The following is a 27,273-nucleotide window of genomic DNA, read 5'->3' on the forward strand; positions in this document are numbered from 1 at the left end:
GTGAGAGCTGTCCAGGCCTTCTCCTGGATTGCCACATGGGGTCCCTGCCCTGTGCACCCCACCATCCAGCAGTGGGAATAGAAGCCCCTGCCCCTGCCCTTGTGAGCCCACAGTCTCCCACCTCTCCTGGCCTCGGCCCTCTGTCCCCCTATCTCCTCCAGGCCTTAGAGTTTGCTTCTCCCTTTTCTGGAATGCTCTTTTCCCAGATCTCTGCAGGGCTGCCCCTTCCCCGCATCAGGACACTGCGCCTTTCCCCTCCTCCGGGACCCCACTGAGCCCACCGTGGGCCCATCGTCTCCCAGGTTCTCTCCTCTGCGCAGCCCACTGGCACGGGGAAGCCAGCAGACCCTCAGCACACCAGCCCCAGTGGTGTGAAAGTGGGGAGCAGCCAGTGCTCCCCGATGCCGGGGAGAGCCTCGGAGCCCCTTTGTTCAACCAGAAGCTGGATCCCGAGGCCACTTCTCAATGCCCGCAGGAGAGACAGCTTTCCTGGGGGCGCCCACGTTGAGCCCTCAGGGACCGCTAAACACAGGGAGAGTGAATGTCCCACAGCAACTGATGAGACCAGGGAGCATCGCTGGATGCCCGCACTGACCATTGTTTCATAAATTATGCAGGTATCTGAGCACCGTTTCAGAATAAAGACAAAGGATTTTTCTTGTCCTCGGAGAGAAAAGTAAAACATTAACTTCTGGCATTAGAAAAAATTCTCGCATTCCTCAAGAAGCCTGTGCTTCAGGGGCAACACCTCTGGTGACCTGGGGCGGGGGGGCTGGTCTCTGGAGCAACATATTCTGGTCTTCCTGGGCTCAGGGCCACGTTCTGCCGTCCGCAGAGTTAGGCTAAGTTCCCAGGACGTACTTTGGATACAAACGCGGGTCCAGCCCAAGAGCGAGGGGCTGGGGTTCCTCCAGTCCTTCCTTCTGGGTGGCGAGTCCTCCTGGGAGGGGGCTTCGCCGGGAGGTGGCAGCATAGCTGGCCGGGCGGGGTGGGCAGCTCTGTCCTAGTCCAGGCCCCCGCCTCCCCCGGTCTGTGGGGAGACGGGGATGAGCTTCTCTGGGCCTCTCGTCTGCCCGCCCAGCCCTGGTCTGCAGGCCAGTAGTTCCCTGAGGGTGATTCAGGGTCTTCGGAGCCATGTGCGAAGGCGCGGGTTGGGGAGCGGGCATGGAGGGCAGCAGAGGCGGCAGCCTGTGGCCTGGGTGCCTCTGAGCGGTCCCGAGGATGGAGGGGGCAAGCGTGGGACAGGCACATTCGGAAGGCGGGTCAGTCCTCCCACACCTCCGCCGTGGTTCCCACCTCGGATGCACGAGGGCGGGGGAGCAGATGCCCTGCCCTCAGGGAGCTGAAGGACGCCCAGACAGAAAGGTAAATCCTAGAGCAGGCACAGGATAAGGAGGAGAAAGTGGCCACAGGAAGAGCTGGGGAAGGCAGCAGAAACGGCAGTGCAACGCCTGTGGCAGGTGGGAAGAAAGGCTGGAGCATGGGGGGTGGGGGAGGGAGGGGCGCCTGGCCGCGGAATGGAAGAGAGGCTGGAGGAGATGCAGGTGGCCCGGGCCCAGGGCTCTCTGACTGGCCCAGTGCGATGAGAAGCCTGCAGGCTTTGAGCAGGACTCAATGGAATCTGATTTCTGTTCTACCATTCACTGTGCTGCTCACAGGGATGGAGCGAGGCAGGTGACCCTGGGCTGGGGGCTGGGTGGGGGAGGGAGCAGGTATCAAGGGGCACCTCGGGTCTCAGCACTCGAGATGCTGAGACAGGACAGCAAGGGCTGGAGGAGCTGGTCCAGGCCATGTCAGGGGCTCTGTTCCCGGACAACGTTAACTAAGAAAATGAGAGGGGTGTGTGGGCAAGACACGCGCCCAGGTCCGGAATTTTCATCTTTCCCTTGTGACTGGTTTTGCGTCTGTGTTTAGGAAAGTTCTCTAAGAGATTTGCTGAATGCTCATTTACAACCCATTTTCTCGTTTTCCCCATATGTTCTAATTAATCCAATTTGGGAGGTATTTTCACAGGTGAGTACCAAGTGAGAATTTAAAAGCATTTGTTTTGCAAATAGACACCCAGTTCCCTATCATCCTTTATTGAAACCACCCACACTATCTCACTGATTATGGATTTTAAGGATATATAGATAACACAGTTGATTTCAGGATGGTCCATCATGTTTCACCAACCGTACCAACAGTTTAGTGCTACCCACTGCTGTCGTGTTTAATGATGTGCTTTTTACCTAAGAGGACAGTTACATCGCCCATCCTCAGGGTCACCTGACAGCGTTCCAACTCCCAGGACATCCCTGTTCTGGGGATCAGGTTCTCCCAGGGCTGGCCTTGGCCCTTCCCCATAACCGGATCACCTTGCCCTTGAGGCCTGGCTAGCTCCCACCCTGGAGAGCCCTCATGACCCTCGGGTGCCAGGTCCCCTCTGGACTTCTGGAATTAAGCACAGGTGCTGTCTTTGGGGCTGCGGCGGTGGTCAGACTGACACCCACTTCAGCCACACCTGGCCACCTCTCAGGGACCACCTGCACCGCCCCAGGCCCAGGGAAGTCCCTGCCGCTGGCTTTGGGAAGCTGTCCTGGGGGCTCCTGTGTAGGCCGCCCCGCCCAGCATAAGGGCGGGTTTTCCCAGAAAAACCCTCCGGGGTTTGCGCCGCTGCCTCCCCCGATCTTGCGGCCGGCCGGACATTTAAACCACCGGTGCCCAGAAGCCCGCTCGGCGGCCGGAGGGTAGGTGCGGGATGGGTGCGGCCGGAGGGTGAGGATTAGGGGACGGTTCAGCCCAGCAGTTAAGGCCCAGGGGGTTCCAGGCAGGTGGGGCCTGGCAGGTTCAGAGCAGGTGCGTGTGCATGTGTAGGGAAAGTGGGGCCTTGGGGGTTCTCAGCAAGTGCGTGTGGTCATTCGGGCAGGAGGGGCCTGGTGTGTGCGGGCAGGTGACTGTGCGCTTGCCGGGAAGGTGCGGCCAGCGGGGGCGGGGGAGCCTAGCGGCCGGGCGGGGCGGGCGGGCGCGGCTTCCAGCCGCCCGCGTGGTCCTGCGCGGCGCCCGCGCTTGGAAACAGGAGACCGCCGCGCCGGAAGCCCCGCCCGCGCGCGCGCCCTGTCCCCGCCCGGTGGAGCGGCTGCTGGCGCGGCGCGGCGGCTCGGCACGGCGGCGCCCGGGCGCAGGCGAGCGGGCGGAGCAGCGGACGGCGCTCAGGCCGCCCCACGCGCCGGGCTCGCGGCGGAGCGCTCCGGACTCGTCGGGGCCCGCGGCCGCCCGCGCCTTTCAATGGGCAGCTCGCACTTGCTCAACAAGGGCCTGCCGCTCGGTAAGGCCGCGCGCGCGCATTTCCGGCCGCGGGGGCGGGGCGGGGCGGGGCCGCGGGGGCGGGCGGGGCGGGCGCGGGCCCCGGCTTTGTGTGCGAGTGCGCGTGCGCGCCGGCGTCCGCGCGCCGGCGCCCGGGGGCGGGGCTGGGGGCGGGACCGCGGGAGCGCTGTGCGTGTGCGCGTGCTGCTGCGTGCGCGTGCGCCGCCGCCCCGCCCGCGCAGGTGACACAAAGGGGCGCGGGGGCCTCGGGACCCCCGCAGCCGGGACCTCGCACTCGGTGCGCAATTCCCCCCGGCCCGTCCGTCCTTCGGGCCGGGCTGGCCAGGTCCCCGTTGACGGGGCCTCGCAGGGAGGCCGGGCGCGCCGGTGACCCCGCGTCCTTCGGGGCCGGACCTCGGACCGCAGCCGGTGGATGTGCGGTGCCGCAGCCTCGGACCCGAACCGGCCTCTCTGCGGGTCCGCGGCGCCCGGTCTTCCTGCAGTCGATCTTTACTCGTTTTTGAAATGAAATGACCGCTTTGAGATTTTTACTCGTTTTTGAAATGACCGAAGTGATGCGTCAGCTGGGAGGCACGCCGTTCCCGCTCATCCGGCAGAGGTGGCGGCAGGGCGCCCTTTTCTGTATGAGTCCGTTTCCACCTGAGTAACGGGACAGGTGTGACCCACTTTTGTTTGTCCCCAGGCACCTGTGCCCTTCCTGTTTTGAAAGGTGTCAGGAACAGGCATTCTCCGTGCCCCGGGTAGCTCTGGGGGCCCCGAGCCTGGGGCTGGGGGGCGCAGGCCGGGCGGGGGGCGCCACGGGTGGTGTTGGTTTGCTGGCCGCTGCCCTACGCCCCCGTCAGGCCACTTCCGTGTCATGCCCACCTGTCTTTCCACCCTCGCACAGCCCCAGCTTCTCCGGGCTTCCAGCCACCGGGCTGGGGCCTCCTCGTGGTAGGGGCGCATCCTGTCGGCAGGGGAGGGCCCCCCCCCTCAGCTTCCAGCGCCACCACCCTGCCCCTGGCGCCTGCAGATCTGGGCCCCAGGCTCCGAGGCCTGTGGAGGGAGGAGCTGCCGTGGCACCTGAGCCGCGGGTTTGGACGGAGCTTCCTCTGTCTGATGCCTGCCTGTCCCGGAAGGGTGCAGTGGCCCTGGGCTTGCCAGGAGGACGGCCTTTAGCTGGCAGCCTCTAAAGCCGGGAACCTGGCCGGGGCAGCCCCTTTCTGGTGATGCTCTTCTTCGTGGTTGGTTAGGACAGGTTTGCTCTCGGGAAGTGGGATGGGGTAGGTTTTCTTCCAGGTGCTCTTGAGTTGAGTAGTCACGAGGGTAAGCCCCTCACCCAGCTCCCACTTCTCTGGGTGGCTGGAGAGTTGGCTTGCACAAAGGGTATCCAGAGCCGGGACTGCCGGTCGTATCCCATGGGGGCGTCCTCCACCTCTCCAGCCCCCCCCCCACTTTTCAAGAGGAGCAACTTTATTTCTATAAAAACATACACAGGCAAATAAATACTCAGGAGAAAGCCAGTTCCCAGCAGTGTGGACGTCCGGGGTGCCCTGTGGGTCAGTGTAGCCTGTCTACTCTTGAATGGGGCAGCATCCTTCAGCCTCTGGGGCAGTGACCACAGCAGCCAAGAGCACAGAATTGTCCCTGGGGGAATCCCGGCTGAGCCCCTGACCAACACATGGTCATGGGCCCCTTACATGACTTCTCTGTGTCATGTCTGTAAAGTGGGGATGGAGCGTGTGAAGAGGTGAGATCACATGAGATCACATGAGTGAGTGTGGGCCAGGTGTTGGGGATGGAGGGACAGGGCCGGGGGCAGGGCTGAGGGACAGGGTCTCCACGCAGCAGCTGTGAAACATCACTCTGGAAGGTAGGAAGGTGACATTCCCTAAGTTACGGGTGGCATCACGATGAATCCGCCCCAACCTGCGTTCTTTTGACGTGGACAACGTTCTTGTTTCTGGGATTCTGAGCATCACGAAGGTAGCAGAACACATGCACATACGTGGGCGTAAATGAAGATGGTGAAAGAGGTGAACACGCGTGGGGAAGTCTTGGTGACGCATCCTCGTCTTTTGTCACAGTTTTTATCTAGCAGGTGTGTGGGGTGTCTTGGTTTCTGAGGAGTTGAGAAGTTGAGGCTGACTCTGGCTGGTGGTCCTGCTGGAGGTTTTACGCGGCCACGCGTTGCCTCCGGGAGCGCCCTGGCCTTGGCTGCAGGGGCTCAGCGCCCACCCCAGCCAGACTCTGCCTGGGGCAGCATGGCGGACCCCGGCCAGACGGCTGGGCTGCAGGGCAGCGGGGCGAGCTGGAGAAGGCTGGCTGCTGCTGGCTCTTCAGGCAGAGTGACGCGGGGGCAGGCGCGGGCCGCCCCGGGTCCTCAGATTCCTATCTCAGGAGGTGGCTTTCCGGAGGGCTTGCCTGGTGGTCAAGCTGGAGGGCCGGTGCTGGCAGAGGGGCTGGCTTCACGCAGGAGGGTGGGGAGGTGGCAGGGGCAGCGGCCGCCAGCGGTGCCAAGGAGTTTGCCTTTCCTGCTGCTGAGCCGTGCGCGTGACAGGCCCCGGCTGCGGTGACTGGGGCTCTGCGGCGTGCGGGCCAGAGGCCTCGTGGAGCGAGGAGAGCACACCCTCGCCGTGGGCCTGGGGAGACGCTGTTGGACGGGCCGTGGGGCCAGAGCCCTGTCCGTGGCTGCCGCATTTGGGGCCTGGGTTGGGGGGGCAGTTACTGGGGCTGGAGAGGAGCAGAGGCCGTTTTGGGGGCGAGTTCTGGGTGCGCTGAGCTTAAGATGTTCATCGGTGCTGCAGAAGGAGGCGGGAGCTGGCCCGGGACGCTGACCCGGTGCTCAGGGCGTGGTGTGGCCAAGGGCCGGGTTCTTGGGAAGCCCGGGCTTCCTGCAGGCCCTGGTGCCAGGGATGCGCTGTGATGGGTCTGGGGGGCTCAGCGACTTGGGTGAGCCCAGAGTGTGCCAGCTGCAGCCCCTGGACCCTCCGAGGGTAGCCCCACACTGGGGAGCCGTGGCCGAGGACACGTCTTAGGTGCGTGGGGGTGGGGTGGGGAGGGAAGGAGTGGCCGCCCGGCAGGAGGGCCACGCGGCCAGTGCGTGGAGCTGGGCAGGAGGGAGCGTGAAGACGGTGCCAGAGTGTCCACGTCCCCCCACGCAGCTCCCCGTCGTTGGCGTCTTCCCTTAGCGTGAATGCAAGTCGCAGCTTAAGTCCCCTTTCGTCCTTTCCTGTCCCCTCTTGTTCCCTCCCGTTCTGCCGTCCCCTCTTGTTGCTGGGTGGCGAGGCTCAAGGGAACCATCTGCCAGTCCTAGGGTCTGGGCGGGGTGTTAGGGCAGCCGCCTGCCGGGCCTTCATCAAGCGCCCTCCTGTTGGGCCCAAGCTGGGTGGCGGCTGGCACGGACGTCCACTTCGGCCCTGCAGGTCTGGCCACCGCCCGCTCCCAGCGTTTGCCCAGGAGCCGGGGCAGCCCAGGGCCGTGGCGCTGCCAGCTTTTGGCACGGGCTTCCTCTCTCGGCAGCCGCGCTGGCCCCTGCGTTCCCCTCCCCCCTTTACTGAGCCGCTGGGATGAGGGCACGCACTGCCTCTCCCCATGGCTGGCACCTGGCGCCTTTGTGACGTGGGATAGAGCCGTCTGTGCGTCAGGCTGGTCGTCAGAAATCCCTCCCTCCCCACTTACTCGCTGGGTGCCCCCGGAAGCCTGTCCTGGCAGAGCTCGTGTTCTGGCCGTATGGCCCCAGTGGTCAGCCGGCACCCACGTCCATCCCTGAGCAGAAATGGGGCAGGCGGGAGGGGACCAGGGAAGCTGGCTGGGGGTGGTGGGAGGAGGTGAGGCCCGGAGGAGAAGAGAGCCCGGGAGTGTCACGTGTTGGAAGTGTGGGGCTGTGGCCCCCGGCAGGTGCTCCCGGCAGCAGGTGCGGCCCCGCGGGCACACTCACCCCGACAGCACCTCCGCGTGGTGAGCAGGTGTGGGGAGAGCGGTGGGTGCTGGAGAGGGTCCACGTGAGGACAGGACGGGCCCTCCTGCGCCCAGAGCCCCGGGTCTGGGGCTGACCAGGGAGGGCGTCTGGACACCCGGGAACCTGGGGCCAGCCTCACACCATCGGGAGATGACCCGTCTGCTCCTCGGCTGTCCCATCGCTGAGGGGCCAGAGTCTCCGCCCTGACAGGTGTCCTGGCTGCCAGCCACCCGCTCCCCAGGGTGGCCCCTCACCACGGTCACTGAGATCACCAAGGGGCTGGGGCCCTCCCTGTCGTATCTGGTCCCCAGAGTTTCTTTGCAAGGAGCTGGCCCTGCGTCCCACCCTCCTAGATGGGGTCCAGTTTCTGGTAAGGGGGAGGGGCAGGTGTGTCTGGAATCTGGCCGGGGGGCTTCCGGCCAGAACCCCATCCCTGCCACGCCCCCGACCACGAACCAAGCCCCTGGCTCACCTGGCGGGGGAGGAGTGCAGACCCTTGTGGCTCCCGAGAGACAGGCGGGTGAGTAGAGGGCCGGAGCCCCTGAGACTCGTCCAGTCAGCGCAGGGTGAGGGGGGCCAGGCTGGCCGCACTGCACCCACCAGACGCGTGGGACATGGCCTGCGTGCCACCCCCAGGGTCCACGCCTGCTGGCCACAGGCCTTGCTCTCTCCAGCCATCCTTCACTCCCTCTTTAAACATGGGGCTGTTCCCCCGGAGGGCAGAAGGCCTTCTGTAGGTTCCTGTGCAGGGTGTTTGGGGCAGCGGTGGCTGTAGAAGGTGGTTTGGTGGCCCTGGGGTCCCTGGGGCTACTTGCTGGCCTGCTCTGGGCTTGACCATGACCCTCCCCTCCCCTGGGCTGACCTTGTCAACCCTTCAGCGCACCCCCTGCTGCCCTGTGCATCCAGAGGCTCTCCCATTGGTGTCTTGAGCAGTGAAGTCACTTACGGAGCTTCTGTTTGGCTTATTTCTAGAAACAAGGTGCACCTTAGTGTTTTCACCCATGAGCATCCCCAGCACGAGCCCAGAAGCTTCCTGCGACTGTGGTCTTGCTGTTATTTCAAGCACAATTGGACGGTTGAATCCCTGTGTCTTGGCCACTGCTGGACGCTGCCGTCCTGCCCACAGAGCACTGGGGCTGGGGAGGGGAGAGCCAGACTCACCCTGTCTGTCTGCAGTGCCCACCAGAGGTCGCCTCCCGTCTGCACGTTGGGCCTGAGACCTGCCCAGGGCCCTCCGTTTGTCCAGGCTGGCCTCCGAGGCCCGCCAGCCGCTCCTCTGGGCGGGCACCCACCACCCCCACGGGGTAGCAGGGATGCATCTGGCTCCTTTTAGGCTGCTCAGCATTGGCAAAGCAAAGCTTCCTTTTGAGACCATTTTCACAAAAGGATTGGTGGGCGGTGGACACGGGAGAGCCCAGGGGTCCAGGTTGTTTCACCAGGGCTGGGAAGACACAGTGCTGGGCCGCACTTGAGGCGCGTGAGCCCCGGGCCCTCGGGGGACAGGGAACCGTCGGCATGTAGCGGGCGTGTAGGGATGCTGCTGACCGGTGGCACCGCGAGTGAGCCAGGGAAGGCCCGGCTGGGTGCTGTCCCGCTTTCCCAGTGCAGCTGGCCCTGGTTCCTCCAGGGTTTAGAGAGGGGACTGAAGAAAGCCTCGTGACCAGACGGCTGGCTGTGACTTCTCTGGGGTCCCCATCACCTGCACACACCGATATCCTCATGTGTGGTTCCCGGGGACCCTCGGGTAGGAGGGCAGGGCACCCAGGTCGGCCCGACTCGGCTGTGCGGAGGTGACTGATGTGGTGCCTTGCCCAGTGCTGCCACTGCATCTTGGAATGAGCTTGGGGCCAACTTTGGAAGAGACGATGGGATCAGTGGGACCTGGGTTGCAGGTGTTTGAGGTCCTGGAGCACGCTCTCCTGCCTCTGTCCAGTCGGGGCCACGGCGGGGGTGCCCACTTGCAGTCGGCAGCATCCACCCCGGCTGCAGTGTGGTCGGTCAGCGGGAGCGAGGCTGGGGCCCCAGAGCCAGCGAGACCCCAGGCAAGGCTAGCGTCCTTGCCGCCCAGCCTAGGCACCCCACCCCCCGTCACTGTCCCCGAGCCCCTCTTGTGAGGATCAGGGTAGGAAGGTGAGGCTGGCCTCCAGGTTGGCCTGGAGTGAGAGGAGGGCCTGAGGACTGGCACTGAGGGTCCCTGAGGTTCTGGGGGTGTCGTCCTGTCCTGGGGCCGCCCCCGGGGCCGTGTCTGGGGTGTGGGGTGACACCTGCTGCCTTACGGCTCGTTGAGTACGTTTTTCACCGGAGGAAGTCAGATCAAAGGAGCCTCCGCTGTTTGCAGCGTGGAAGAGTTTTGCTTTCTCATGTTTGGTGATTCCGGAGGAGCGTGGCTGCGTGGGGGGGGCCCCGGCGTGAGTCGCAGGAGCTCTGGTAGTGCGACCCCTCGGGCACGGAGTCCCTTCGCGGTGGGGCTGCTGTCCACGCTGCGTGGCCCAGGAGGCGGAGCGGGTGCGGCGGGACGGGGACCGGGGCCGGGGCGTCATGACCCCCACCTGTGGGAGCGTGGGGGGCCTTGGCGCACGTGGCCGCATGGGGCTGAGAGGGGCCGAGGCCGCCTGGGAGCCGGTGGTGAGGTCAGTTCGGGTGCTGGACACCCACTGGGTGGCAGGCACTGAGGGCCGCCGACGGCCCGTGGCTGCAGGCTGCCCCCTGGCCCTGCTGCCCGTGTCCTGGGGTCGTGGGCTGTGCCTGGCTGCCTGGCTGGAGCTTTTTAGGAGCGGCTGGCCAGTTCCCGCAGCTGAGCCAGATCAGGGAGGACTCGGGTGCGCCCGAGGTTTGGGTCATGACTAGGTCGTCCTGCCCGCTGGGAAGGGCTGGGCAGCTCTCTGGAGAGGACTGCACCTGAATCTAGCCCTGGTCCCGGGACACCGCCCGCGGGGCTTGCGGGTGGGATGCAGGAAGCATCCAGGTCAGGGTCTGTGTCCCGGGGCCCTTTCCCCCTGCGGCCTGTCAGAAGTCCAGTCACCTTGCCCCGTCATGGACCCAGGAAGCGATCGGCCCCATGAGATAGGAGCTTGCTGAACTGGCCACAGACCCGCTTTCTGGGCCGTCCTGTCCCCAGGCCTCCCAGCTAGTGCACGTGGTGGCATCCGGGCGGGGTCCCGGGTACGTGGCGGTGACCTTCAGGGTGAGCCTCTTGCCTCTGCGTCCGAGCTGTGGCCCCGCCGGTCACTCCCACGCAGGGCCGGGCCTGATTCCAGGTTGGTCCCAGCCCGGCAGCCACAGGCCTGGGGTCAAGGTGCAGGGAAGCCCCTCCTCCATGGACCTGAGGTTCGTGAGTCTAGTTGACCCTCAGTGGTGTTTAACGTGTCTCTTGTGTTTAATTTTTAGTCAGACTTTGACCCGGCGTGGGCTTCAGTGGTCGCCGTGGACAGGAGCCTAGGAGCTTTGGTTCGAGACAATTAAAGACGTGGGATGAGGATCCAGTGACAGGACGCGGTTCTGCAGGGGGATTCTGAAGATAGACGCTTTGAACAGTCGAATTCATGGTCGTGGAAGCCGAGCCCATATTAAGAGATGTCAGGTTGGTCGGGGCTCGGGAGAGTGAGGCCGCCCGAGGCTGGTGTCCCCACGGCCGTGGAGGAGGCGCTGCTCCTGGGCTCCCTGCGTGTGGTGGGGTTAGGACAGGGGCGTCCCGAGTGGGCGAGTCGCCTGGGCCAGTGAGGCCTCGGTCGGGCCTCACGTTTGCCGTGGGGTTTGCTTCTGTCGAGGGTCTCGAGGGAGGGGCGCCTGGCCAGGCCACAGGTCGGCGCGGGGTCTCTCTGGATGTTCCCGTGGCCTCGCTGCAGTTGGGAGCCCTCCCGGTCGCGGTGTCTCCCATTGGGGGTTCCCGTCCTCTCTGACCGCTGGGCGCTTTAGACAAGGCTCTGCAAGCACCTTTCAGCTAAGACACCTTCGCAGACCCGGAGGGCTCGGTTTCTTGCGGTCGCGTGGATCAATGTTGGGCAAAGTTCCAGCTGAGCGAGGCTGGGAGTGGGTGTTTGTCACACGCTAAAATGAGTAACGTCTTTAAGTGAAACGCCGCTGTTCTCCCAGTGGAGCTGGAGAGACCAGGGCACCGTCTGCACAGGACCGCCACCGTCGCACCGCAGACAGAGGGGGCCTGGACGCTCTGCTCGTGACGTGGGGGGAGGTGACCAGGGAGGTCCTGTCCTTTGGACCCCACGCCAGGAGCCCTCTCAGCGGTCCTGGTGCCTTTGCCGCCTGTTCTGACGGCCGTGTGCTCTCGGGAGTGGTGGGTGCTGGCGGTCTCGTCCTGCACCCCGCGCGCCGGCTGCCACGTCCCAGGGCGAGCCTTGCGGGGCCGTGGTCAGGGGGCGGGCTGATGCGGCCACCGCTGTCTCGCGTGTCACCTGTGAAGCCCTCCCGTCTCCACCTGGGCCTCGTGTGGAAGGAGTGAGTTTTTAATCATTCTTCGCTGTCTCATTTTGGGAAGGTGAGGGGTTCTGGCCTTCTTCCGGTGTCCTAACCCTCTTCTACCTTTACACTGTTTCTTGCTCCTCAAACCTACAAGCAGAGGCGATGCTGGTGCTGGGTGGGTCCCTGTCGGGTTTTTGGGTGGCCACACCACAGCATCGAGTGGAAGAGAAGCATTGGGTGCGTCCCCGAGCCCGTCGTTCCAACCTGCGTGTCTGGACGTCAGCTGGAGCGCGGGGCTGCCTGGGGCCCTGCATCCCTGAGGCCCTGATCCGTGGAGGGGGGCAGTCACCACCGTCGGTGTCCACTCAGGCGGCAGTGAGCTGTGGCAAACACCAGTGTGTTTTCCTTCCTGATTTTTAACTTATTTTTGACAAAGATCCTCGTGGCTGGACACGTAGAATTGGAAGTCCTTGGGGTGGGCTGAGGTTTCAGCGGGGGCTGTGCTGCCGCAGGAAGCTGAGCGTCCGGCCCTGTCGTTGCAGGCGTCCGACCTCCGATCATGAACGGGCCCCTGCACCCCCGGCCCCTGGTGGCACTGCTGGACGGCCGGGACTGCACGGTGGAGATGCCCATCCTGAAGGACGTGGCCACAGTGGCCTTCTGTGACGCACAGTCTACACAGGAGATCCACGAGAAGGTACCACGGGTGGGGGCGGGGAGGTGGGGAGCCATGTCCTCGCCAGCACTGAGGCAGGTGTCCCAGGGTTCCTGCTGGAGTGGGCAGGTGCGGCGCTGCCCTCACCACCTGGCCTGTCGGGAGGCGGGGGTGGGACGTCTCCATTACAACCAGTTCTTTCCCAGAAAGTGGCGTCTGGGGATGTGGCTGCAGTGGACGGTGCTGGGGGCGGGCAGGCTGCATCTCCATCACCTGACGACTCAGGCCGCGGCAGTCTCCAGGACACCCCGAGCCTGTGCCACGTGGTTTGCAGCTCTCAGGTTCCCTGGGACAGGTAGTATGTTAATCTGGTTTCTGTTTGTAGTCACAGCCAACCGGGTACTTCAGAAGCACCTTTCCTCTGAGTCAGCTGAGGAAGCTGGACCAAGGTTTATAAAACCTAGGTGCTTCGGAGAGCCAACAGGGTCAGGAGGGGCCCAGATGCCGCAGGGGTGGACAGGTCCTGCCCGCTGGGCCGGGGCATCAGCTGTGCTGGAAGAGGTGGCTGAGAGGCCGGGGCGGCTTTGGCAGCCTCATGTGCTGGTGAGGTTGGAGCCCTGCTGGACCCTGGCTCTGGGCTGGACCCTCGGAGAAAGGACGAACTGGAACCAGATGCACCCTCACATGTCCACCCACCGGCCCAGCAACGTCCACATCAAGCCTTGAACTTGGGTTGTAGGTGACCCTGTGCCCTATGCTCAGGTGGCTGGCAGAAACAAGGGAGAACAGTACTCTTTACGGGCAAAGACCGTAGGCCTGGGCCCCAAGTTGTTTCTGCAGATCACCTCCTAGCACAATGTTCATCGCACAGTCGAAGATAACAAGATAGTAGGATAAGAAAGAACTGAGCGAAAACCAGCAGAGACAAAGGACTAGAGCGACCCACGGGGCTGGTGGGGTGTCTGCTGCTACAACCACAACGTGAAAACCAAGCCTGAGCACTTCAGAAGGAGCCGAGAGCAGAAGACGTGACGACAGCAGGCTTCGGGGGAGTTTTTAGAAGATCTAGGAGCTGAAACAGAGCAAAGCTGAAAGTGAGAACTCACTGGGCAGACTTGACAGCCACTTGGGTCAGTGGCAGGAGGGAGGCTTGGGGTGAGGGGGCCACGGTGGGGAGCCAGCCTCCGACAGAAGTCTCAGGGACTGAGGGGATGGGATGGGCCACGGGCAAAATTTGATGAGAAAAAGGCCGACGATGGTCCAGAGCCGAGGGAAGGGAGCAATAAGCGGGTGAGAAAAGTGTGGCAGCGTGCACGCCCAGGCGGCCCCTCCAGGAACTCGGGCTGGCAGTTTCCCGAAGCTGAGCAGGCTTGGGCCACCTGCCTGGCCGTCCCAGTGCTGGTATTTCTCCCAGAGAAGCAAAACACACGTCCGCTCAGAAACCTGCCCGCGAGCCCCCCAGCAGCTTTGTTCCTCGTGGCCGGAACCAGAGGGAACCAGGTGGTCTTCAGCCAGGGCGTGGGTACCGAGGAGCCCCACTGGGCAAGAGAAGGAAGGGTGAGCCACGGGCACCGGCGTCGGCCGGGCCAGAGCAGCCAGCTCGTCAGGGTCACGTGCATTGTCACTCTGGCCAGCCACCATGACGGGGACAGCGAAGGAGACAGAGGTGCTGGGTTCAGGTGCTGCTAACACGGGTGTTTCTTTGTGGTGACGGCAGTCCTGCGTTCTGTGTCCTGTTGTGAGGCGGCTACTGGAACAGACTCACAGTGAAGTTACACAGAACAGCACACATGAGCAAGGACAAGATGGCCAAGGGGACGTGGGTGCACAGATGTACCTCACCGGGCACAAGCTCGTTGCCCACCACAGGGGCCGGGCCAGGGGACACGGGATCCCTCTCGTTGGCAGCTTCTTGTGAATCTTAAACTGTTTCAAACTAAAAAGATACTTTTTAAAAAAGCAGTAGTGGAATGAAAAAGAGATATACTGAGAGAAATTTTTAAAAATTGTAAGCAGTACTAAAACAAGTTTTGCCAGTAAATTTGAAAACTAAGACAAAACCTGTTTTTTTCCAGAACTGTGACTTACCAAAACTATTTCAACAAGTTAATATAAAACCCAGGGCTTCCCTGGTGGCGCAGTGGTTGAGAGCCTGCCTGCCAATGCAGGGGACACGGGTTCGAGCCCTGGTCTGGGAGGATCCCACATTGCTGCGGAGCAACTAGGCCCGTGAGCCACAACTACTGAGCCTGCGCATCTGGAGCATGTGCTCCGCAACAAGAGAGGCCGCGATAGTGAGAGGCCCGCGCACTGTGATGAAGAGTGGCCCCCGCTTGCCGCAACTGGAGAAAGCCCTCGCACAGAAACAAAGACCCAACACAGCCATAAATGAATGAATGAATGAATGAGTGTTAAAAAAACAAATAAGTTGACAGACCCCTGGGGAGGGGCATAGGGCCCTCAGAGCCCCACCCGACGGGCAGGCGGCGTCCCCCCCGAGCCCTATGCCTCCTGACACCCACGGGAAGCCACAGCCAAGGCCTTGCCTGCCAGAGAAAAACAGGTAGAAAAAGTGTCCTGGGGACAGAATTTTACGCTCCTGACAGAAGAGACGTTAGGACTGTGTAATTGGTGTCCTCAGGCCTGAGGTAATGCCTGATTGTACACCGAGCAGGATGCAGCGAGAAAGGAATCACAGGAGAACTAGAGGGAGCTCCTGGGAACTAAAATGGGAGCGGAAGATTTAAACTTTAATAGGAAGCTCAGAAGACACAGTCAAGGGAAGCCCAGAGGAAAGATGGAAGCGATGAGGAACGAGGAGAGATTCGCAGACTCCCCAGGGGTGCTGTGCTCAGCTGGCCAGTGCAGCCGCTCTCAGGAGCCTCCCGTTTCTCATCTGGGACAAGCACTTCCTTCCCCCCTCTTTGCTGCCAGGGGTGGCCAAATGACTAAGTCCAGCCAGGGAGAGGACAGCAGCCTTTGTGTGCAGAGCCACCTTCTCTTTCTGCTGGCTGGAAACCAGATGTGATGGCTGGAGCCTGGGCAGCCACCCAGACCACAAAAGGAAACCATGTGGAGCCAGGGGAGCCTGGTAATGGCGGGGCAGCAAGACCAGGAGCCCAGGACCGTGATGGCTCTGGAGATGACACGGGGTCCGTGGACCACCTGGCTGCAGGCTTTGGCCTAGAAGGGAAATATCAGCCTGTCTTCTGTGTCACATCTGATCAGGGGTTTCTACCTCCTCACAGCTGGTTGGACGTCCGTCCAACGTTATTTGAGCTTTAAAGAGGAGAGACTGACGTTTTCGCCACAACATGAGGAAAATTACCAAAGCTGAACGGAGGCTCCCATGCTCCTGCCACGAACCCAGGACGAATGTCGGGGGCCCTGCCATTCAGGATCCAGATTTCACCAGCGCCAGGGGTGGGGGACAAGAACCAGAGCGGCCCCAGCTGGGTGCGTCAAAGCTCCTGAGAGGAGGGGTTTAACCAGGCTCGCTCGCCCGCCCACACGCGGGGCCGGCGGAGGCGTTTCTCCCCTCCGCTGCTCTCTCTGAAGCTCCTCAGCGAAAGTCAGGTGCCCATGAGGTGGGGGCAGCCGTGGAAAAAAAGACCTGGGGTCCCGTTGAGGGGCCGGGCCAGGGTGGGAGTGACGCGGGGACGCGCCTGGGGTTCCAAGGGCACCAGTGGGGGCCTCGGAGTGAAGCGCCCAGTCCCAGGAGGGATGTGCCGAGGCCGGGTAAGACATGAAATAAAATCCAGGGAAAATGCAGAAACAGGCATTGTAGCCAGTGGTGGGGTGGCTCCCGGTCGGTGGGACCTGAGGACCCTGGAGGCAGAAAGGACGGGTCAGCCCATGAGCCCTGGGGATGCTGGCTGGCGCCCTCATGCGCACCCGCTGTCACCAAGAGTGAGGGGGCATCTGCAGGGAGCGTGTTTGCCCCTGGTCAGGACAGAACCAAACGTGGGCAGTTCTGCAGAAAGCACGGCGTGGAAAGGAGGGGTCATCCGAGTACGAGGCAATCAAAACAATCTCCCTGCAAGAGAAATCACACAAAACAGGAAGATAGGGGGGCAAAGGAGACGTGTCTGCAGTGCATGTAACAGTCGGGGGGTGAACAGCTGAAATACTCAGACTTCTCAACCAACAGGAGAAAGACAAATCCCAGTAGAAAGTGGGCGAGGGAGGGGGTGTGTGGACAAAATAGCGACCGCGGAGCAGGTGACACTGCCCCCCCCTCCAGGGACTAGCAGACACCCAGGGGCAGCCGGGCTGTCAGCTTGCAGGTCTGGGTGGCGCTCCAGCAGGCCTGTGAGATCCCGTCTGTGGTCTTCAGCCCGCTGTCCCTCCACCTGGGCCATCTGCCATAGGGAAATCCCTGGAGCCGTCTGGGAGTGTCACCCTTGGGGCCTCTGGCAGTTTTCACAGAACATGCCCATCTGGAAAGATAAGAAGTCGCTGAGGGTGTGTGTGTGTGTGCGTGTGTGTGTGTGTGTGTGAGATGCTGGGAGAGGAGACTCGGGCCGAGGAGGTGCCCTGACCGGTGGCCTGCCTCTGATGTGGTGCCCAGTGAGTACTCCTCAGGCCCTCTGCTCTGAGCTCCTGACCAGGTGGGCCGCGTTACCCCCTGTGGACCTGAGGACACCAGGTCAGTGACTAGCTAGTTACACAGCAGGTAGAGGCTGGCAGCAGTGGACGCTGGGAGGTTGGTGCCATACCGGGGGTGTCACGGCCACTTTGCAACCAGGAAAGGGGACAGGAGCCAGCAGGAGCGTGGACCTGGAGTCTGGACAGGGCAGCGTGGTGCCCCTGCAGTGGTCTCATCCTGTAGCTGGTACAGGGTGGGCGCTGCTCTGAGAGGAGCCCGGGCTCCCCTCTGAGAACACTTCGCCTGGTACCCTGGGATTCGAGAGATGCTCAGTAGAAAAAGGACCAGGTGTGAAAAAAATAATTTACCCAGAAACGTACCTGGGTGACTGAGTCACACCCAGAAATGCAAATGAAAGCTAAAATAACAATTCCAGTTTGCATGTGTCAAACGGAGTATCTGGAAGTTGGGAATGCCTGGTACTGGGCGGTCGGTGCTGATGGGCAGACTGTGCCCTGGGGGCAGTGGCAGCAGGACTGGAGCCTGAAGAGGGTTTGCAGGGATCCACTCACTTCTCACCTCAAGGAAACAAGCAAACACGTGGGTTTTTGCTGCAGCACAGCCGGCACTAGAAGCCACACAGTCTCTCCAGCTTTAGAAACGTTCAGACCATCGTGGACCATCCCTGCTTAAAAGTGCAGCCCGGGACACTTAAGGACCACAACTGGGGGCAATGCTCAGGAAAAAGCCGGCCCTGCGCATGCGCCTGAGCCGCAAGGACCACCTGCCCCGTCCCGCCTGCCCACAGCCCATCCGCACGCCCGTTGTAGCCGAGGGCCCTGTGGGCGTCCAGCCGATCCATCTGCCCCTGCGTCCGGGGCTGCCCCTCCCAGTGCTGGCAGGGATGTGTCCGTCTCTCTGGTTCTAGCACCCAGCTGTGCCGGACACCGCGGGCACCGACAGATCTCTGTCTACATGCAGCCTGCCCCCCGGCTCCTGCCCACCTGCCCCAGGGGGGCCCTCCTCACCAGCTCTTATCCACACAGCGCAGGGCGGCCAGAGGGGCCTTCCGGGGGAACCGCCAGCCGAGCCCTCCCCTCTCCCCTGCACCTCCCCGTGGCCTTCGCCATGTCCACTGCCCTGTCTCTTCCGCCCACCCTCCCCATGTGCTCCCGGTTAATGCCCTCTGCCGCTGCGGTCACACGCCGGGCCTCACCCCGTCCACGTTGGGTCCCGTCGAGTCATGGCACCGGAAGTCTGCGCCTGCGTCTGTGGCCCTCCCAGGAGGCCGGGGAAGCTGTCAGGACTCGTGCGTGATCCAGCCAGTCCATTCACACGCCTGCTGGCAGCCCCCTGCTCCCAGAGCTGAGATTCCTAGATCTTCCGAGCTGGGGCCAGAGCAGGGCTGGCAGCACCCCGTCTCTTACTTGCAGGATCAGGAACCCAGGACCCCTCTGCCCTGCTGCCCAGCTGTCCTTGCCTTGGTCCTTTCTGTGAGGTCCCCTGTGGCCGTGTCCTCCAGGCCACCGCAGGCAGCAGGAGGGGAAGGGAGGCCAGGCCAGCCTCAGAGGAAACTGCGTTCCGGGTGGCCACGTGTCCGGCTGGGACCAGGACTCAGTGATCGTAGAAGGGGCGAGCCTGAGGCCGTTAGCAGTATCCCCAAGACTGCAGTCCCCTGCCCTGCGTCCCACGCTCAGAGCCCGCTCCACTCTGCTTACTGCATCAGCCACGGGCCAGCTGCTTCCTCAGCTCTCGTGTGGCCCCTTGTGGTCCAGCAGCCTCTGTCGCCCCGGGGGACCTATGGTCAGCACTGGAAGCTCGGTCCAGAGGAGAGGGCCTCAGACACATCACCACAGGTTCCCAGTGGACTCTGTGTTTCACTGAATTCGAGACGTCATCGATTATAACGTCCCGTTAGGGAGGAATAAACCTCGTCCCCAAGTATGGCAGGTTTTGGATTACATGATGCGTTGGAACGGTGTCAGCCCTCTCCACAGCCCCTGCCTTTGGGCCCAGAGATGGCAGGTCATGCGTCCCTGGCCTTGGCCAGACTGTGTCCCGGTGCGGACCCCGGCTCACAGTCCTGGGCTGGGGCCCCGCCCCCCTCGACCCGCGCTCCCCGCCCCCAACCCCCAGGAGCGAGGTGCGTCGCATGTTGGTGGGCCCGGCCCTGGCAGAGCTCATGGACTTAAGCTGGCGGGTGGGAGGGGGGCCGTGGGCGGGGCTCTGCGTGGGGCGGGATGGTGGGCAGACGTCGCCCACGGCGAGGTCTGTGCGCTTGGCACCAACCTGCCCGTCTGGGCCTCGCCTGGAACGGACTCGCCGAGACACGCGGGCCGCCCCCAGGTGTCCTGGAGCCCCGCACTTGGGGGCGACGGCCCTGGCCACGCTCCGAGGGGTGCAGAGACAGAGCCAGTGGGCCCCTCCTGCGGGCTGCAGCTGGCGAGGCCCACCTCAGGTGCAAGCGCACCCGGAGCGCGTGCCCGACCTTGACGCCCCTCCCAGTGGCGGGGGGTGGGGGAGAGGCGGCCCCCCAGGTCCGCGGCACAGTGGACAGTGCTCAGGGGCTGCGGCTGCTCCCTGCCCCTGTCTGGGGGAGTAACCCTCCAACCCTGGGCCGTGCAGGGCTGACCTGGAAGCCGGGCCTTGTGCATGGTGACAGCGGGGGTCGGCACATCAGCCTCCTCCCTGTTTGAAAGGGGTGCCCTGCTCACTGCAGCGCGTTCACCGTCCCTGGGGACTTAACCGACGCTCCGAGCGCGTTGCGCCCTTGCGGCTGCTCTGTTCTGAGAGCGGTCTGTCAAAGTGGCCGCTGGCTTCTCATCCTGTTGGCGGGGTCTGGAGGTTTTGGGTGAGCCGGGTCCTCCCAGTGCCCGGCGTTTCTCGTCTGTCGTAGCCTCTGGTGCCCAAGGAGAAGGCAGCCCCCGCCCATCCCCTTGTCAGGCAGGCAGAGCACCATCCCCTGTGTCGACCGGGGCAGGGACCTTCGGTGTGCTTCACGCGTTTGCTGATCTGTCACATTCGGGTCACTGCAGACCGCTCACACGGGGATGGGGCAGCTTCCCCCCGGAGAGGGCCTGCCATGCGCACTGGAGAGAAGTCCGCTCGGGCGGGAACCTGCTGGAGCCCTGGGACGCGCCTAGCGGGGGCTGCCCTTGGGGGGAGTGCCCGCGTGGCTTCTCCCGCAGCGACACCGGCTCACGTGCCCCCTTCAATGCAGGTGCTGAACGAGGCCGTTGGGGCGCTGATGTATCACACCATCACACTGACCAGGGAGGACCTGGAGAAGTTCAAGGCCCTTCGGATAATCGTCCGAATCGGCAGCGGCTTTGACAACATCGACATCAAGTCAGCTGGGGACTTAGGTAGGACGGTCTTGGATTCTTCTCTTTGCAACTTTGCACACTGCTCCCTTGCTGTGACCTCATCACGTTTTGTCCGTTGGTTTTACCGGGAAGAGGAGAGTCCTGTTGCAGCCGACTGCCTGGTTGGAGGTGGCCTGGGTGCTGGCAGTGTGTGGGCCCCACGCCAGGTCCCCTCAGGCAGGCGCAGGGTGGCAGCAGCGTCCCTCAGAAAGCCCGGGCGTTGTGGGCGGCGTGTCTGCCGCCCTCCTGCACTGCCTCCTGGGGACCGTGGGGAAGGGACAGCAGCCCGGGGCGGGGGGGCGGCCAGCACATCCGTGTCGGGGTTTGCGCAGCCCTGTGCACGAGACTTGCTGGGAAAGGAGGTTTGTGTTGTGATTTAGGACACGTAGGAGTGTGTACGCACAGGTGTGTGACTCACACTCACGGAAACAGATTGCAGCATGCTTCTCTGGGTACAGTGTTCAGCCTCTTGTGACGTTCTGGTCTAGTCTCTCCTTATCCTTTGTGTTGGTCACGGCTTAAGGGCAGCTGAGGACACGCCCCGCCATGGCCCGCGGTCACCGACGGCAGCCTCAGACCTGCAGCGTGAAAACGGCTCCCGCTGTCGGCTGCCACGCGTCCCAGGGTTCATTCTGCTCTGCCAGCCCAGCTCTCTCACCCCGCTATCACCTGCCCCCAGGAAGGCACCGCAGTGTCAGGCTGCGGTCTGGGCACTTTTCGAGCTGTGACGTCCTCCGGGCCTCATCCCTGTTCGCGGAGCGGGTCCTCATTGCCTCGCGATTTCACGGGCTGGGGCTCCGTCCTTCGTCCAGGGACAGTCTGGGGCATGCCGTGCAGTCATCCCTGCCAGACCTCCGCAGGGCCTGGTCCTTTGTCAGGCGGCAGCCTTGTTCCCGAGTCTGACAGGGCCTCCAGCTCTGTTCTCGCTCAGTCTCCCCTGCATGACTTCCTGACCCTGTCTTAACGTTTTGTCGCAAGTCGAGCTGGTGAGGGGGTGGGGAGGGCAGGGCCTTGGGGAGGTGTGGCCTGCCCAAGACCCCTTTCCAGAAGGTCCAGTGGCAAGTGGTCCAGGAGGGGCAGAAGCAGGTGTGGGCATCTGCCCAGGCGGCCTCTCTTTCTTCCTGTCCCCCACCCTGTCTGCCCACTGGACCCATGGGTGGCTTTCCCACGCGGCACGGGGCAGATAACCTGAATTTGTCTCCTAGCATCCCGGGGCAGGGACGTGTCCTCTGGCCTGTCCCAGGCGAGGCCCAGGACCGTTCTAGTGACTGCCCCACGTATCTCACGTCCGCAGGCATCGCCGTCTGCAACGTGCCGGCCGCGTCCGTGGAGGAGACCGCCGACTCCACCATGTGTCACATCCTCAACCTGTACCGCAGGACCACATGGCTGCACCAGGCGCTCCGGGAGGGCACGCGGGTCCAGAGCGTCGAGCAAATCCGAGAGGTGGCTTCTGGAGCCGCCAGGATCCGCGGGGAGACCTTGGGCATCATCGGACTAGGTGCGATGGCTTTTGCCCCCGTGCGCAGGCTCTGCGGACCCTGAGGCTGGGGCTGTGCTGTGCTGCTGGCAGGTGCCCCCACCTGGCATGGTTGCCCAGCCAGGGGGCAGCACAGGGGTGAGGGGTCTCTGCCCCAGAGACCGTGCTGGCCCTTATCTGCCCCGGGAACACATAGTGGGGCCCACGCACACACACAGATGTTAAACAGGTGCTCATATGGTCACGCACATTCACGCACGCTCACTCTGCCATTCCCCTGCCTCGTGACTGAACGCACAAGACCTTCAGGTGATGGCCAGCCAGGCTGCCCTGAGCCCTGCTCTGGGTGGATGGAGGCTGCTCACTCCACTCACCCGCTCACTCGCATGCCCTGCAGGCCGGTGTCCTGGGCCAACCCTGGGCCCCTTGCGCTCAGACAGCAAACCAGGGAACAGAGACATGGCGGGTGGGGGGCAGGCAGGATCCGGGGGGCAGAGGTGCCGGGGTGGTGTGGGCCTTAGCGGTTGGGGAAGCAGGGGAGGGCAGTGTGGCGGGAGGGGCCTGCCCGTCCACCTGGGCCACCCAGCACGGGCGGGACCGTAGCTCCCTGCGGCCCCATCAGCTGTCTCACAGAGGTTCTCCACGGCAAAGGCGCCGCCTCGTGCAGCTGTGGGGGAATTGCAGGGCAGAGACGCGCCTGCAGTAGTGCAGGGGGTCGGGGTCACGGGCGTCCGTGGGGCACAGGGGTGTCCCTCCCCAACGCGACTTGCTGTCCTGCTGGATGTGCACACACAGACGCCAGGGCTGGCCGGGGCCCCATAGCCCTGTGAGTGCCCTGCACCCAACACCTAGGCCCCCAGTGCCCTCGGCGGGTTCGAGGGCAGAGATGGCCTGGCCCGTGCGGTGTGATGCAGGCTGGGAGGAAGGAGCGAAGATGGTGAGTGGCTGGGCCTGGCCAGTGCCTTTGGGGCAGCCACCTCTAGGCAGTGTCGGTCAAGACGCTCAGTGGGGTGGGGATGCCCCAGAGGCTGCATCTCAACGAGCGCCCGACGGCCCTGGGGACCACGGCCCCTGGGCATCTGCTCCGGCCCTCCCCGCGCCCCTCGGGACTCCGAGAGTCTCTGTCTTGGTTCCCCACTGCCCCAAAGCAGAGTGGTCCCCTGAAACCTTCTGTGGCCCAAGTGGTGTAAAGGGAAGAAGCAGCGACCTTTGGATCCATGTCACTTGTGGAGGCCAAGGTCACGGCAGCTCCACACTGAGACACGGTGTGCGGTTCCCGGGAACGGAAGGGGCTCTGTAATGGCACCTGCCAGGCACACTGGACGCAATTTCGCTTTTGCCTTTTTTCATAAAAGTGAAAATTCTCTTCTGGTTTCTTTTGGTTCCTGGAACTGGGGACTGACGTCATAGGTGAAGTGGCTTAAGGCGAGGCCAGCCGAGCGGGGGCTCCCGTGCCAGCGTTGCCGCCCGGGCAGTGGGAGTGACTGCTCCGAGGCGCTGGCACCGTGGTTGGTCGGCAGGACCGCTGGGTGCCCGTCCTCCCCGGGCCCTCTGCGCTGGCGCCTCACCAGCCTCCACGGTGTCCCGTGGCCCCGAGCTCAGGGCCCTGGGGCGCCTGCCGCCCCCAGCTCCTGGCCTGCGCTGCTTCCCTGCTTTGTTTTCTTGGGAGCCGAGGACAGAGGGCTTCAGCCTCCGGGGCACTGGGGCCTATCCTGACACTGCAGCCCCTGCCTCGCCCCCCGTGCATCTGCGGAGCCCCCCGTTGGTGCTCCCCAGCTCCCTGGAGCCCCGTCCCTTCTCTGCAAAGCCTCGTCCTGTGGACGTCCTGCCGCTTGGCCTCTGGGAGCAGACGCCTCAGGGTCACCCCGCGCAGATGGGGAACCTGAGGCGGGGCGGCCAGAGAGGTGCCGTGGTGACACCCTGTCGCCCCCCAGGTCGCGTGGGGCAGGCGGTGGCGCTGCGGGCCAAGGCCTTTGGCTTCAACGTGCTGTTCTACGACCCCTACCTGGCGGACGGCACGGAGCGGGCGCTGGGGCTGCAGCGGGTCAGTACCCTGCAGGACCTGCTCTTCCACAGCGACTGCGTGACCCTGCACTGCGGCCTCAACGAGCACAACCACCACCTCATCAATGACTTCACCGTCAAACAGGTCTGCGGCCCGGGGACCCGGGGGACGGCGTGGTCTGGGCGGCGGGGCCCAAGCCGCTGCCTGCCTGCCCGCCACGCCTGCCAGTCACCGGCCACCACGCAGGCCCTCCCACGGGGCCTTTTCTTCCCCGAACCGCGGCGTAGGGCCTTTCAAGTACCTGTGTGCGCAGAGACCTGTGTTGCAAGCGTGCACAGTGTATATATGTGGGGGTGGGTCAGTTTCAACGACAGTGCCCTTCCCACGTGTGCGTGTGCACGTGGGCTTGTACACACACGTGTGTATACATGTATTTAAGTGTGGGGTAGCCGCTTGCATTGATGTGTGCACGTAGGTGTGCACTCACGTGCACGTATGGTTACGTACACGTCCGCATGTGCACGTGTACGTGTGGGTGGGCATGCTTGTACATTCAGTGTGCCCACCTGGGGCCTCAACTGCTGTCTGCCCTAGGCTCCTGAAGCCCTGTAGAGAGTGAGGCCAGGCACCTTACTTGGTTCTCACCCAGTGGGTCTGGGCCTCTGGGGGACAGGGCGTGGCCGGGGGCGCTGATCAGAGCTGTGTGGTCCCTGAGGACTCAGTGAGGCCCGGACAGGCACAAGCTGCCCCAAGCTGGTGGACGGCCACCTGAGCCCCACGACGGGGTGGGCTTAGTTGGGGTGAAATAGGGGTCACAAGGAATCCCTCACCGGGGAGCAGGGGAAGCCACTTCCCTGAACCGGCGGGGGAGTGTCTTCAGGCCGCACTGTCTCGTGTCTTCCCAGATGAGACAAGGGGCCTTCCTGGTGAACACGGCCCGGGGCGGCCTTGTGGACGAGAAGGCACTGGCCCAGGCCCTGAAGGAGGGGCGGATCCGCGGTGCGGCCCTGGACGTGCATGAGTCGGAGCCATTCAGGTGCCTGCGGTGGTGCCCTGGGGTCCCCGAGCCGGTGCTCGTCCAGCTTACGGCCCGCGTTAGCCTGCGGGTCTGACCCTGTGGCCACGGCGCCACGAGGGAGTGGGGCCCCAATACCCACACACAGCCTCCAGGCCCCGGCCTCGGGCAGCTGAGGGTCCAAGGACAAGGGAGCCTGAGATCCCACATTGGTCAGACCTTCCTCCCTGGCCAAATCTCAGAGCAAGGGGAGGCCACCACTGTGGGCCAGGACGACCCAGTCCCCTGCACCTGGTGGGAAGGGCTCAGACCAGGCATCCTGCTGAGTGCCCGGGGGCACAAGGCGGCTGGCCCCCATGTGGCCACGTCAGAGGCCTCACGGCTGAAACGCCCGTCTGGGGCAGCAGGACAGCTCCAGGTGGGTCTTCACCCTTCCGGGACGGAGCAGTGTCCGGAGGGCCTGGGGTCTAGAGCTCACAGCCACTTGCAGGGAGGGGCAGCTTCCCCCCCAGTGAAGGCCCCTCCCCACTGCAGTCAGGAGCCCGTGGGCAGGTTTATCTTTCAGGGGGAGCCACCGAGTCTGACGGAGGGTGGGGTGTGGCTGCGGGCAGGTGCGGGGCCTCTGACCTCCTATGTGCCGCGCAGCTTTAGCCAGGGCCCCCTGAAGGATGCGCCCAACCTCATCTGCACCCCGCACGCGGCCTGGTACAGCGAACAGGCCTCCATCGAGATGCGTGAGGAGGCGGCCCGGGAGATCCGGAGAGCCGTCACAGGTGGGCCGGGTGGGGGCCCTGAGGCCGCGGCATCTTCTGCGGGGTGGGTAGGGAGACGGGCCCTCCCAGGGCCAGACCCCAAACACGGAGGGGGCCGAGCACAGCCCAGGCCCTCGCGTCACGTGTGTGGCGCTCGCTGGCTATCCTGCTTGGGGTACCAGCTCGTGGGGTGTTTCCTCCACCTTGTAAAAAGTCACTTACACGTGTAAGCCTTCCGGGCCGGGCCCTGTCAGCTTCTGTCTGAAATCCCCGGGCCAAGCAGATGGGGTTGGGGGCACTGCTGAGCTGAGGTCGGTTGCTTGGGGTTGGGAGTCCCTGAGCTTTGAGAGCAACACTGCCCAGACAGGACCCCGCCGTGCCTAAGGGGAGCGAGTCTGTGGAGACTGCCTGTGTCCCCAGTGGAGCCCCTGCCTCTGGGGTCCCCTTGGTGGCAGCTGCCTAATGCAGGCACCGTCCCTCCCATCTCCCCGGCTTCCCCCAGGCCGGATCCCCGACAGTCTGAAGAACTGCGTGAACAAAGACCACCTGGCAGCCGCCACTCACTGGGCCAGTGTGGACCCGGCCGTGGTGCACCCCGAGCTCAACGGGGCCGCTTACAGGTGAGCGGGGGCTTTCGGCCTGGACGTGAGTTCACGCGTCCTCCATGCACACGGACGGTTGGGGCGTAAGCGCCCGAGCGGGGGCAACCTTCAGGGCCTGGTGGACATGAGACTGTCTGTCCGGGTGGTGGCCACACAGCGAGTGGGATGGCGTCTCCCAGCAGGCGGCCTTCAGGAGCAGCCTGGGGTCCTGCCCTGCTGGCCTCACCTGTTTCCTTCCTCTCCCAGCAGGTACCCCCCAGGCGTCGTGGGCGTGGCCCCCAGCGGCATCCCCGCTGCAGTCGAAGGCATCGTCCCCAGCGCCATGTCCCTGTCCCACGGCCTGCCCCCCGTGTCCCACCCACCCCACGCGCCTTCTCCTGGCCAAACCGTCAAGCCCGAGGCGGATAGAGACCATGCGAGCGACCAGTTGTAGCCCGGGCAGAGCTCCGCAGCCTGGGCACCGGCCAAGCCCTCGGACAGGCGTGTGCAGGGGCGGCGCCGCAGGTGGCCACGGCCTCCGGGACGGTCCGAGCGCCAGGGGTGAGAGGTGGCACCCTCTCCCCGCATCAGCTGTAGTTGTCCCGTCCCGAGGGCTGGCCGCTGCCGTGTCCTTTGTGTCCTCGTTCAGCAGCGGAAGTCAGTAGTTAATTCTATCATGAATGTCCCCGTCTGTGTACAGTCTTTAGAACATCACAAAGGATTTGTTTGCTTAGCTGTCGGCAGGAGAAGCCCGAGGCAGGGCTCAGCGGGTCTGCTTCAGACGTTTTCCCTTTTGTGTGTGGATCGCATCCCGAACCAGGCAGTTGGCAAACTTCTCAGGACAATGAATCCTTCCCGTTTTCTTTTTACGCCACACAGTGCATTGTTTTTTCTACCTGCTTGTCTTATTTTTAGAATAATTTAGAAAAACAAAACAAAGGCTGTCTTTCCTAACTTTGGCATGAACCCCCCTGTTCCAAGCGAAGACGGCGTCGCTAGCGGTGCAGAGAGGAGCGCGTGGGCCTCCGTCCCGGGCGGCGGGGCTGCGGCGCCTGGCCGCGCGGTGCCGTCCTGCTGATGTGGTAGGCTAGCAATATTTTGGTTAAAATCATGTTTGTGACCGTAACCATTTGTATGAATTATTTTAAAGAAATAAAAGTCCCAGAAAGA

At 63.6% G+C, this 27,273-nt stretch overlaps 1 protein-coding gene across 3 annotated transcripts; it reads left to right on the forward strand.

Annotated features, from left to right (window-relative positions):
* The first annotated feature begins 3,151 nt into the window (after window positions 1–3,151).
* On the forward strand, window positions 3,152–27,273 carry CTBP1 (C-terminal binding protein 1). 3 transcript variants are annotated; one of them, XM_060107250.1, is made up of 10 exons: window positions 3,154–3,307; window positions 10,634–10,826; window positions 12,205–12,359; window positions 20,126–20,270; window positions 21,565–21,771; window positions 23,685–23,899; window positions 24,661–24,791; window positions 25,416–25,543; window positions 26,025–26,142; window positions 26,371–27,273. In XM_060107250.1, exons 2-10 carry the CDS (start codon window positions 10,820–10,822, stop codon window positions 26,555–26,557), a joined length of 1,293 nt encoding a protein of 430 aa, XP_059963233.1. In that variant the 5' UTR covers window positions 3,154–3,307; window positions 10,634–10,819; the 3' UTR covers window positions 26,558–27,273. The 3 variants fall into 3 exon arrangements, with proteins under 3 accessions (XP_059963231.1, XP_059963229.1, XP_059963233.1); XM_060107248.1 differs by lacking the exon at window positions 10,634–10,826 and having other exon boundaries at window positions 3,152–3,307; window positions 26,374–27,273; XM_060107246.1 differs by lacking the exon at window positions 10,634–10,826 and having other exon boundaries at window positions 3,153–3,307.

This window comes from Mesoplodon densirostris, chromosome 1, assembly GCF_025265405.1.
Source record: "Mesoplodon densirostris isolate mMesDen1 chromosome 1, mMesDen1 primary haplotype, whole genome shotgun sequence".
Classification (NCBI taxonomy): domain Eukaryota; kingdom Metazoa; phylum Chordata; class Mammalia; order Artiodactyla; family Ziphiidae; genus Mesoplodon; species Mesoplodon densirostris.